Below are 12951 nucleotides of genomic sequence, written 5' to 3' on the forward strand. Positions count from 1 at the left end.
ACATGCATTTTTAAATCTTTTTATGTTTGTATAAAACAGTGCATGACACATACTGGCCATAAATAATATTGTTGAAGAAATGAGTGAATTTTGATAACATCATCCAAATGGTATCCGTGAATGAAAAGTAGCTCTGTAACTCCACCTTTCAGAAATAACCACAGATCCCAGATTGTTGTATATTTTCAGTCTTTTCTCCTGGAGTGCTTGAATTTTTTTTTACTCTGTTGATTATTTGAAAATCTATTATGTATATATATTTAGGACTCTTTCATCAAAGTCCAAAAATAGGAAGCATCCAGAACCACCAAACCATGAGGATGAAGATGAAGATGTCAAAGCTGAAAGACTGAAGGTCAAAGAGCTAATGAGTTGCCAATGTTGTGAGGAGGTAATTTAGTCTTTACTGCCAAGTCTTATTCATCGTGCAGTGATCACTTCCTCATGTATAGGAATTAATCTGAAAAATACTTTTCATGTGAATCAATATGAAAAAAGTCTTTTCTTTGAAAAAATATATTTGTCTACTTACGTTTGAATAAGCCATTTGAGTCATAAATGGGTATTTATTTATATACTACTTATTAGTGAATATAGTTCTTATGATATATGGACATGAATTGTGAGTAGCCTGTCATTTCATGATAGGTATATCTGATTTATTATTCTCTTTTTAAATTTTATTTCCCTTATTAGAAACCAGCCATCATGGTCAGCAATTTGCATAAAGAATATGAGGACAAGAAAGATTTTCTTCTTACAAGAAAAGTAAAGAAAGTGGCAACTAAATATGTCTCTTTCTGTGTGAAAAAAGGTGGTATTTGTTTTTTCTTAAATAATTTTTCCAGAAGAGTGATTTCCACTTTTAGTTTGATTTACATATGATAATTTTTCTTCAATTCCTTTAGGAGAGATCTTGGGGCTACTGGGTCCAAATGGTGCAGGCAAAAGCACAATTATCAATATTCTAGTTGGTGATATTGAACCAACTTCAGGCCAGGTATGATATATAAGGGTGTGGGAGGGAGATGCTGACTATGATTTACATTTTTTTAAAGATTTATTTATTTATTTATGATAGACATAGAGAGAGAGAGAGGCAGAGACACAGGAGGAGAGAGAAGCAGGCTCCATGCCAGGAGCCCAACATGGGACTCGATCCCGGGTCTCCAGGATCGCGCTCTGGGCCAAAGGCAGGCGCTAAACCGCTGAGCCACCCAGGGATCCCTGATTTACATTTTTAATTAAAATAAATTTCTTAATGATAGATTAGGATTCTATGTTTTTAGTGTTAATTATCTTAGTGCAGCTTGATCAAATTACCTTTTTGGTTATCGTTGAAAATAAAATACACAATAAAATTTTCACACATGCAGATGCATACATATATAGTATTTCTGCTTTTAAAATTATTACATGCATGGTGATTTGTCTCCCCATTTAATGGAAGACAATTTTATTTTTCTTTTATTTAACTTTGTTAACATACTGTGCAATTTTGGTTTCTGGAGTAGAATTCAGTGATACATTACTTACAACACTCGGTGCTTATCACAGCAAATGCCCTCCTCATTAGTTACTACCCATCTAGCCCATCCCTTCTCCCCTTCCCTCCATCTAACCTGTTTGTTTCCTGTCATTAAGAGTCACTTATTGCATGTTTCCCTGTCTCCTTTTTTTCTTTGCCCTCTTCCCGTATGTTCATCTGTTTTCTTGCCTAAATTCCACATATGAATAAGATTGTATGGTATTTTTCTTTCTCAAACTGACTTTATTTCACTTAGCATAATATACTCTAGCTCCATCTACATCATTGCAAATGGCAAGATTTCATTCTTTTTGATGGCTGAGTATTGTTTCCTTGTGTATATATACCATTTTATCCATTCATCATTCATGGACATTTGGGCTCTCTCCATGGTTTGGCTGTTGTTGATAATGCTGGAATTAAGGTAGTGTTGGCTCCATAGAATGAGTTTGGAAGTTTTCCTTCCTTTCTGGTTTTTGGAATAGTTTGAAGAGAATAGGTATTAACTCTTCATTAAATGTCTGGTAGAATTCATCTGGCTCTGGACTTTGTTGTGAGATTTTTGATTACTGCTTCAATTTTCTTTGCTTGTTTTGGGCCCGTTCAGATTTTGTATTTCTTCTTGCTTCACTTTTGGTTTTGGTAGTTTGTAGTTTTCTAGGAATTTGTCCATTTCTTCCAGGTTGCCCAGTTTGTTAGCATATAATTTTTCATAGTTTTATAATTGTATTGCTGTGGTGTTGGCTGTGATCTTTCCTCTTTCATTCGTGATTTTATCTATTTGGGTTCTTTCTCTTTTCTTTTTGGTAAGTTTGGCTAGAGTTTTATCAATTTTATTAATTCTTTCAAAGAACCAGTTCTTAGTTTTGTTAATCTTTCTATCAGGTTTTTTTGTTTCTATATTGTTTATTGATGCTCTAATCTTTATTATTACCTTCTTCTGCTGGCTTTAGGCTTTATTTGCTCTTCTCTTTCTAGCTCTTTTAGGTGTAAGGTTAGGTTGTATATTTGAGATTTTTCTTGCTTCTTAAGGTAGACAGTATATTTGCAATATATTTCACTCTTAGGATTGCCTTTGTTACATCCCAAAGGTTTTGGACTGTCATGTTTTCATTTTCATTTGCTTCCATGTATTTTTTTAATTTCTTTAATTTCCTGGTTAACCCATTCATTCTTTAGTAGGATGTTCTTTAACCTCCATGTATTTGTGGTCTTTCCAAATTTTTTTCTTGTAGTTCAAGTTTCATAGCATTGTGGTTTGAAAATATGCATGGTATGATCTAAGTCTTTTTGTACTTGTTGAGGGTTAATTTGTGACCCAGTGTGTGATCTGTTCTGGAGAATATTCCATATGCACTCGACAAGGATGTGTATTCTGCTGCTTTAGGATGAAATGTCCCAAATATATTTGTTAAGTCTATCTGGTCCAGTGTCATTGGAAGCCATTGTTTTTCTTTATTGATTTTTTGCTTAGATGATCTGTCCATTGCTGTAAGTGGGGTATTATAGTCTTCTACTGTTAACTGTGTTATTATCAATGAGTTTCCTTATGTTTATTATTGATTTGTATATTTGGGTACTCCCAAGTTGAGGGCATAAACATTTACAATTGTTAGATCTTCTTGATGGATAGACCCCTTAATTGTGACATAATGCCCTTCTTCATCTCTTTTTACAGTCTTTGTTTTAAAATCTAGTTGTCTGATGGAAGTATGGCTACTCTGGCTTTAGGTCTAAAATGAGTTTCTTCTAGGCAGCATATAAATAGATCTTTCTTTTAATCCATTCTGATACCATATGTCTTTTGATTGGAGCATTGAGTCTATTTATATTCAGAATGATTATTGAAAGATAGGAATTTAGTGCCATTGTGTTACCTGTAGAGTTAGTGTTTCTGGTGATGTTTCTGGCTCTTTCTAATCTTTGTTGCTTTTGGTCTTTTCTTTTTCCTCCACTTAAAGAGTGCCTCTTAAAATTTCTTGCAGGGCTAGTTTAGTGGTCCCAAACTAATAAAAGTAGTTTTGTTTGTCTGGGAAACTCTTTTTTTTTTTTTTTTTAAAGATTGTTTGATTTTTTTTTTTTTTTTTTAAGAAATGGGGAAAGGTAGAGGAAGAGAACCACCAGTCAGACTCTCCACTGCATGTGGAGCCCAACGTGGGGCTCTATCCCACAACCCTAAGATCATGACCTGAGGTGAAAGCAAGAGTTGGATGCTCTTCTGACTGAGCCACGTGGGTGCCCTGTCTGGGAAACTTTCTCTCCTTCTATTCTGAATGACTGCCTTGCTGGATAAAGAATTCCTGTTCACATATTTTTCAGCATGTTGAATATTTCCTTCTGCTCCTTTCTGGCCTGCCAGGTTTTGGTGGACAGATCTGTTGCCAACCTGATCTGTGGGAGACAATCTTACTGTCTTCAGGAGATGGAGGAGCTAATATAGACCCTACCAGTCATCAGCCTTTGATTCTAAGCATCTCACCACTTTGTGGAAATTTCACGAAACAGCTCTGACTTCTGCTCTTCTCTCTCTTTCTTACTGGCCCGTTCAGTTTCTGGGAAATTCCAGGCACTCTCTTCTCTTTGGGTTTTTACCTTAACTTTTCCTTTTTGGGGGTATTCCTTACCTTGTAGAAAGCCAAATGATTAAATGTGCTTTACCTCCATTGCAAAAATATCACCTTCCAGTGAGGTCCCTCGATCATCCTAGTTAAAATCAGAGTTTGCCTTTTCAATCAACCTGCATTCCTGATGGTGTCACTGAACTCTGACTTAGCTGTGTATGTCCTTTCTTCATCAAAAGAATTAAAAACTTGACTTACTATTCTCCTGGTTCTAAGAAGGAGAATTAATTAGTTGACTTACCACTTTCTTCACAATATAAATTAAGCCAAAAGTTATTTAAAATTGGTTTGGGGGATCCATGGGTGGCTCAGCAGCTTGGCACCTGCCTTTGGCCCAGGGCGCGATCCTGGAGTCCCGGGATCGAGTCCCGCATTGGGCTCCCGGCATGCAGCCTGCTTCTCCTTCTGCCTGTGTCTCTGCCTCTCTCTCTCTCTCTGTCTATCATGAATAAATAAAATCTTTAAAAAAATGAAAATAAAATAAAATTGGTTTGTATTTTTATAGGTATTTCTTGGAGATTATTCTTCAGACCCAGGTGAAGATGATGATTCCATTAAATATATGGGATACTGTCCTCAGATAAACCCGCTGTGGCCAGATATTACATTGCGGGAACATTTTGAAATATATGGAGCTGTGAAAGGAATGAGTGCAAATGACATGAAAGAAGTCATAAATCGGTAAAATTGGAAACTTTTTATTACCTGAAAAAAGGTTTACATTTCACATTTTAAGAGTTTAATTTTTAAAAGCATTTTTTGTGGATCATACTTTTCATAGAAAATGGTCATTACTTTTTCATCTGTTCTTTACAGAATTATAGTTATAAAAATGTAATTTTTCTATTTATAATTACAGAATGAACATACCTATAAATGTCAAACATAAAGTGAACCTTTTAATCAAGATAGCAATTTAAAATTATATAAATCAGAGGTCTAATTATATAGTAAGCTTCAACAGTGTTCTAGAAAAAAGGCTATCAATGATCACAAACAGTGATAATAATACAATCCCTTTGTGTTACCTGTTTTGCAGGATAACAAGTGCACTTGATTTAAAAGAACATCTTCAGAAAACTATCAAGAAACTACCTGCAGGAATCAAACGAAAGGTACTTTTATTAAACAACAGATAAATGTGGGTCTTATTCATAGTTTAGAGCCTGATGCTGTCTTAATAAAATTTCTTATGTGAAGCCTTATTAGTCCTCTCCCCCTGTTTTCTTTTTATCTAGTTATGTTTTGCCCTGAGTATGTTGGGGAATCCTCACATTACCCTCCTAGATGAACCATCTACAGGTATGGATCCTAAAGCCAAACAGCACATGTGGTGAGTATGACATTTAAGACACTTGAGACATGTTATGGTATATCATATTTAAGAATAGTTTGTTTTATTATAACTAATAAACTATTTGTTTTTATATTAGCTATATTTACATATTGATTTAAAATCTTACACAAATGACAAAATAGTAATTAAAAATTAAATATTTTTATTTCTGGAGAATCCCATAAGCTTTTATTTTATTTATTTAATTATTTTAATTTTTAATTAATTTATTTTTAAGATTTTATTTGTTTATTTGAGAGAGCACAGGCAGCAGATGGGGGAGAGTCAAAGGGAGAGGAAGAAGCAGGTTCCCCACTGAGCAGGGAGCCACACATGGGGCTCAATCCCAGGACCCCAGGATCCTTACCGGAGCTAGAGGCAGACACTTAATCAACTGAGCCACCCAATAAACTTTTAAACTTTATCATACTTCATACTTTCATGAAATATTAATACTTCATTTATTCCAGAATAAAAATAAATATTTGGGTAATTATTAAAATACAGAGTATTCCTGTCTGCATAGCTTTTAAAAGATTTTTTCCTAGTCATTTAACATATAAATTATAATTCTTATACTAACATTAGCTTGAGTTTATGTTGGACTACCTAAGGATTCATGGAGGTAGCCGGTTAGTTGATAAACTCTTTGAGCCTACATTTCCATGTCTATAAGATGCGGAGTTGGGTACAAAAGTATATTAAGTTTTCCCTATGATTTCATGGCTATTTTAGTTACAACATGAGAAAGCATAAAATTTTATAATTTATTTTTTAATGCATAGAAACATTTGAAATCATGGAATTTCTGTTTGATAAACTTTCAAAAATAAGGAAAAACAAGTTAGAAGACTCATAATTGGGCAGTATACAATAACTATAGCAATTGAAATTTGATAAATTTTATTAACCTAACTAGTCAAATACTTGGATTTTCATTAAGATTCAGATGCTTTACTCTGTTTATTTTACTTATGTTTTATAGGCGAGCAATTCGAACTGCATTTAAAAACAAAAAACGGGCTGCTATTCTGACCACTCATTATATGGAGGAAGCAGAGGCTGTTTGTGACCGAGTGGCTATCATGGTATCTGGGCAGTTAAGGTAAATGAACGCTTTGCTGTTTGGATGGGTGGGTAGGGTGACAGTGAATTTTGAATAATCATTTCAAAAACTTAAAATTATAAATTTAAATGTTAAAAAAGATACCCTTACTTGAGTTTTTGATTTTTTTTTTTTTTATTGATTAGAGAGAAAGAGAGCAAGTGTTAGAGAGCACAAGCAGAGGGGAGGGGCAGACGGACAAACAGACTCCTTGGCTGATCAGAGAGCCCAATGCAGGACTTGATCCCAGGACCCTGGGATCATGACCTGAGCCAAAGGCAGCCGCTTAACTGAGCCACACAGGAGAGCCCTTTACTTGAGTTTCTGAATCTGTTAGCTTTCTGTAGAATTACTTGGAAATATGTTAATTTCTAAAAAATGGCTAGCTACTTTGTTTTTTTTTTTTTTTTTTTTTAATTTTTATTTATTTATGATGGTCACACAGAGAGAGAGAGAGAGAGAGGCAGAGACACAGGCAGAGGGAGAAGCAGGCTCCATGCACCGGGAGCCCGACGTGGGATTCGATCCCGGGTCTCCAGGATCGCGCCCTGGGCCAAAGGCAGGCGCCAAACCGCTGCGCCACCCAGGGATCCCTGGCTAGCTACTTTGTAATTGGCTTAGTAATTCAACAATTTGGAATGTTTTCCATTCATGATATTTGTTATTTTAAAAAATTATTAAGCATTGTATTGGGTTGTAATCCAAAGTATAAAATAAGTATATTCATAATTCAAGTTCATACTCCTATAAATAAGTGGCTGAATAAATAAACATAGGAGGAGAACAAATTTTCCTTACAGAAAGACTCCCAACAGGTTATATAAATACTGCTCCCTCTAAGAGGAGAGGGTAATCCTCCACCTCCTAGGTTTGAGTCTGAATTTAGCCAGTCTCTTCTTAGTGTGTGGAAAGAAGGTGATCGTAACATCACAGCAGAGCAATGTCATGTGGATATCATGTAGCCCTGATAGCATGTGATAGGAAAGGTACTTAATCTTTGTGGCATTTTCTCCAAAACCCTTCATCCCAGTGTACTTATGGGAAAACTGTCAGACTACTCCAAATTGAGATACCTTCTACCAAAACACTTGCCCAGTTCCTAAAATTGTCAAAGGCAGAAAAGAAGGAAAGAGTAAGAAACTGTCACAGACCAGTGGGGACTACAGAGACATGACAGTTATGTGCAGTGTGTATCCTGGACAGATCCTGGAACAGAGAAAGGACATTAGTGGAAAAACTGGTAAAATCCCAATAAAGTCAAATATAAAGTTAATAGTAATACACTAGTGTTGGTTTCTTAATTTTGACAAATGTGCCACGGCAATATAAGACAATATTATGGAAACTGAAACTGGGTGAGGGGTATTTGGACACTCTGTGTATTATATTTGCAACTTCTCTATACATTTAAAAGTATTCCATCAAACATTTAATTTAAATCATCCTCTGAAAAATCATTCTTTGAAACTGTCAAGTCATTTTATGTCTGAGCTTTCTTTTAAAAATCACTACAGATGTATCGGGACCGTCCAGCATCTGAAGAGTAAATTTGGAAAAGGCTACTTTTTGGAAATAAAGTTAAAGGACTGGATAGAAAACCTAGAAGTAGACCGTCTTCAAAGAGAAATTCAGTATATTTTCCCAAATGCAATCCGTCAGGAGAGGTAAAGATTTTAAAAATTATTAATATTTTTTTGTAGAGGAATAATAATAAAATTTGGCTATTAGGGATTAGAAAAAAAAGTCTGTTAATATTACCAGTGTTGGACTAATACAGCCCAATGACTGGAGTTTTATATCTGACTTAATGTAGATCTTGTAATATTCAATAGTATTTAAACTTTTTTAAAGTTCACGTATCAGTAGTATTGAGAGTTGTTTTACATGGAAATATTTTAAGACAAAATTTTTTTGTAAATATGTATCAAAATAAGTTGTTGGAGTATGATTTTGAACTTTAAAAAGTTTGAACTTTAGCTTTAGAACATACTAGTCATTTTTAAATTTTTTTATATTTTATCTGTTTCCAGTTTTTCTTCTATTTTGGCTTATAAGATTCCTAAGGAAGATGTTCCATCCCTTTCACAGTCTTTTTCTAAGCTTGAAGAAGGTAAGATTTGAAAACCATCGTTAGGTAGCTTTCAATTTATAAAAGATTTTTTTTTAAAGTTTAGAAATTGAGACTGTTTTTTTGTGGGAACTATTATAAGTAAAAAGATAACCTTTTATTAATTTAACGTAAGATAGAGGTAAATACTAATATTGTAGAGGTTTGGTAGGTGAGCTATATTGTAGTGTAAACCTTTTACTATTTTAGTAGACATCACCATGGTTTTCCACATTGCATCTGTTGAGAAAGTTCAGTTTATTTAGCACTCGTGGTTCATTCCAGAAGTGAGAACACTGAGTTTCCAGAATCCTCACTTTGTATCAGGCCCTAGAAGTAGTGATGGTAGCAAGATTTCAGTGGCAGCAGAAGAGAGGAGAGGAGAATTCATGGGTTAGGAATGTAGACATTCCTAAAAGCTTAAAGCAGCTTATTGAAACTTGGCATTTTTTAAAATAAATGGTTGGCAGGATAAAGATACCTGGTAGCAAGTGGAGAGAGGTAAGCTCCTGTATGGAACAGATATTCATATACAAGCTGTTTTTTTTTTTTTTTTACAAGCTGTTTTATGGAATTTATAAACTATGAAACAACCTAATGCTGCTTGAGGAGAATTTCACTACAGAAATAAATAAAAAGGCAGAAAATTTGGTGTTAGATTAGATTGTTAAAGGATCTAAAATAAATACAAAAAAAGCATATGGACATAGAAATTATATCCAGAATCTAGTGCAAGAAATTCAGACCAGGCTGTATTGGAAATTGGGCAATGGGACATAGAGTAGGAAGCCAAAGAAGTTATGAGAAAAGGCATAGTACGGAAGACAGAGGAGGGTAAACAGGAGATGCTCCGCAAAGACGAGGTGAGGCAAGTAACATTGCAGGTGTGGTGTCTCGGCTGCAGAAGAGTTGTGATCCTGAGGGAGACAAGGGGACCAAGATAGAGTAAAGTAACATGTTTTGGCAGCTTCAAATTTAAATGACTGATTATAGAAGTGTTTTTTTTTTTTTTAAACAGATTGTTAGCTATTTAGTAGTTACTGCCATTTTTATTCTTTATAAATACTAATAAGTAAAATATTGTTTTCATATTTTAATAGCTAAACATACTTTTGCCATTGAAGAATATAGCTTTTCTCAAGCAACGTTGGAACAGGTACTATAAAGTTCAATTTTTAAAAATTCTTTTATAGAAGAAAATGTCTGATATTTAATTGTTTAGACTTAATTATTTATTTTTAAAGATTTATTTATTTGAGAAAGAGAGAGAGACAGAATGTGTCCGGGTTAGGGGAGGTACAGAACAAGATGGAGAGGGAAGTAGACTCCCCGCTGAGCTCGGGGCCCCATGCAGGGCTCAATCTCTTGACACTGAGATCATGACCTGAGCTGAAACCAAGAGTTGGAAGCTTGACTAACTGAGCCAACCAGGCACCCTCAGTTGTTTAGATTTATATTGGAGAGAGAGGGTGTTTGTGAACCAGAGACAGATTGCTGTACAATACACCTAAATTTTGTATAATTTTAAAAAACCTTTAGACTTTCCATCTATTTGTTTGGAAAAGTTCATTGTTGTTTATTTAGTAAAGAAAATGAAGGTTGTTGATATTATTTCATATATCTAAAGTTACATTGCTTAAATATTTATAAATTATTTTTTTATGACAGTGCTACTTAACATATATTAATCAGAAAACAATCTTAGTCCTTATAACATCCATCTTTGTATGTGATTTAAAGGATCTGTTTAAATAATATTAATGCCAGTATATCTCTTAATACTTGAATGGTTAATGTACTTAGATGTAGCCTTACACTGTGTCAGATGTAATTAAAAATTTTTCGAGATCATTGCAATACAGAATACTATATTCACTTATTTACTTTCATTAGGTTTTTGTAGAACTCACTAAAGAACAAGAGGAAGAAGATAGCAGTTGTGGAACTTTAAACAGCACACTTTGGTGGGAAAGAACACAGGAAGACAGAGTGGTGTTTTGAATATGTACAGTTCAATCTGTTTACTGAACTTATTTTTTTTACTTTGACTTTGGTTTAAAAGATATATTATTTGAATGGTAACTGAAGAACCATGAAAGCATTTGGGATTTTCCTAAGTTCCTTGATTGAAATGCTGTGGTTGTGTGTTTTGCTTTTCTTTAAATAACACTTGTGTATAAATAATTGAAACTGCATGTTTGTACATGAAGCATATTGAACTGCAGTCTGTATGTGAGGTCGAATATTTACTTTTTTACCTTTCAAAAATAGTGCTTTTAAATTTACGATTTAAAGAAATAGTGACAATAGTTTTATTTTTAATGGTTATCTTTATTTTTAAATTTATACCATCTTGTTACTTGAGTATGTGATATCTCAGTCTAAATTTAAAAAGCCTAATACATAAACAATACATAGACAAGAAATATAAAGCAAAAATTTCTTGCTTCTCTTTTTTAATTTCTAAAGAAACTTTGAGTGGAAGTTGACATCCCAGAGAGCAGTAAACACTAGGTAGTCCCGTGCAGATAGAGGTTTGCAGGAGGTGACATCCGCTAGGTGGCACTCATTCATCATAATAAGTGAAATGAGACCTTGTTCTATTAGGTGATGTTAGACATAGATGATTTAGGTCGTTGAAGAAACATTTCTTCTGCTCATGATAAAATTCACAGGTGTTTTAATTATAATTAAAGGAAGACTTTCTCTAGTCTTACTATGTAATAGCCTGATTGCGGTTAGAATGACATCATCTACACAGTTGGAAGAATTGACCATATGTTTTCCTGTACACTTCATGGAACATATAAATTTTTTTGTCATCTTTCTCCCAAAGGGCACATTATATTTTATTACAGAATAAAATAATTTGTTGGGTAATCATTTTCGTTCGTAAACTTTATTATTTGAATATCTCCTTTATAGAGTTTTAAGTATATCTGTCTAGGTTAATTAGTAACTCACCTCAGATTCACTGTGGCACATGGCGGGAGATAAATAAACCTTTGGGATTTAAGGATTAGAAGAAAACTATACATAATTCACTTTAATGAGAAACCAGAATTTTGCTCTGTCAGAATTGAAGTAAGGTTATGGTTAATGTAATCTTGGAAATATTTCCTGGTAGAGCCCATGTGTATGGACTACAGGTATAATGTAGTATAAATAATACTAGCTGACATTGTATTTCCACCGGATGAATGGAAGTATTAACTTGCAAAGACAAATATGTTGGGAGTATGAGTATTACAGTATAAAGAGTTTAAAAAAAAAAAAAGGAACGGAAGAATTTGGCACTGAGTTATTTTAAATACCCAAATCCTTTACTGAAATACTATTAACTCTTTAACTTAGGGAAACTTAGTGAACTTTTAACACTACACTATAAGGCATCTGTCATTTTAGGCTCTAGCAGTTCTTTCTCAGCCCAAGGTCTATGACTAATACTTCCCCATTGTTTTGGCAACTTACATATATTTCTAAAGATACCTACCTTTCCAGCTACCTCTGATGACTTGTCAGAGATTATCTGCTCTAATCTGTCACTAGTCTAACTGAACTGTCTACAGTCTCTGCTTGGATTTTACAACCCACTGCTAAGGTATTTCTCCTTTTAAGATTTAATTGGCACTAGTTTTTCATGTTCGATCAGCAGCTGACAGCCACTTACCTCATGATACCAAGCTTTTGGATTCTTCACCTGAGAATCTCACTTTTACATCTTAAGTAAAAGTTGTAACTTTCACTGAACTTTTAGTACTGCATAATAAATACAACTCAAGACACATTTGAAAGAAAATCATTACCTTTGTAGGTAATTAAATAGCATTGTGCATTTTCTAAAGCAAGTCACAGCTAAATGGTGCCGTAAATTTAAAGAGATACCTTTCAGTAACTAGTATTCATATAAATACCCAGGGGCCTCTTTTTTTAGCGTATATTTTTATAGTCCTGTATTGCCTGGAGCACTTAAACTCAGTTTAAGAAACAAAGCAATCCCTAATTCGCTAGAACAGTCACTGAAAAGGTAGTTTCTTAGGACCTGACCACACTGAGGAAAATGTGTTCTTTTAAATAGCACGTAGCTGACTGAGAACATTACCTGCTCCTCCTGCACATTGACTTGCCACATTCACTGTGCATCTGTGATTGTGTGACCAACGAAAAGGAAAGTCAAAGTTGAGGTTGTGCTGAGTAGTTGGCAGTTGGGTTCTTATCCATTATGTTCAGTTATTTTATTATTGTGCTCTTATA

The 12951-nt window shown here is 34.2% G+C and overlaps 1 protein-coding gene across 3 annotated transcripts in view; it reads left to right on the forward strand.

Moving 5' to 3' along the window:
* Window positions 1–11577, forward strand: part of ABCA5 (ATP binding cassette subfamily A member 5) — a 72983-nt gene extending 61406 nt beyond the window's left edge. For all 3 annotated transcript variants that reach the window (XM_072781006.1, XM_072781004.1, XM_072781005.1), the window contains exons 29-39: window positions 265–391; window positions 697–814; window positions 909–1000; window positions 4655–4830; window positions 5189–5264; window positions 5388–5482; window positions 6471–6590; window positions 8105–8254; window positions 8621–8700; window positions 9798–9853; window positions 10591–11577. In XM_072781006.1, the coding sequence (XP_072637107.1) occupies window positions 265–391; window positions 697–814; window positions 909–1000; window positions 4655–4830; window positions 5189–5264; window positions 5388–5482; window positions 6471–6590; window positions 8105–8254; window positions 8621–8700; window positions 9798–9853; window positions 10591–10698 (1198 nt within the window). In that variant the 3' untranslated portion in view covers window positions 10699–11577. The remainder of the gene's footprint in view (window positions 1–264; window positions 392–696; window positions 815–908; window positions 1001–4654; window positions 4831–5188; window positions 5265–5387; window positions 5483–6470; window positions 6591–8104; window positions 8255–8620; window positions 8701–9797; window positions 9854–10590) is intronic.
* Window positions 11578–12951: the final 1374 nt, after the last annotated feature.

Source organism: Canis lupus, chromosome 16, assembly GCF_048164855.1.
Source record: "Canis lupus baileyi chromosome 16, mCanLup2.hap1, whole genome shotgun sequence".
Taxonomy (NCBI): Eukaryota; Metazoa; Chordata; class Mammalia; order Carnivora; family Canidae; genus Canis; species Canis lupus.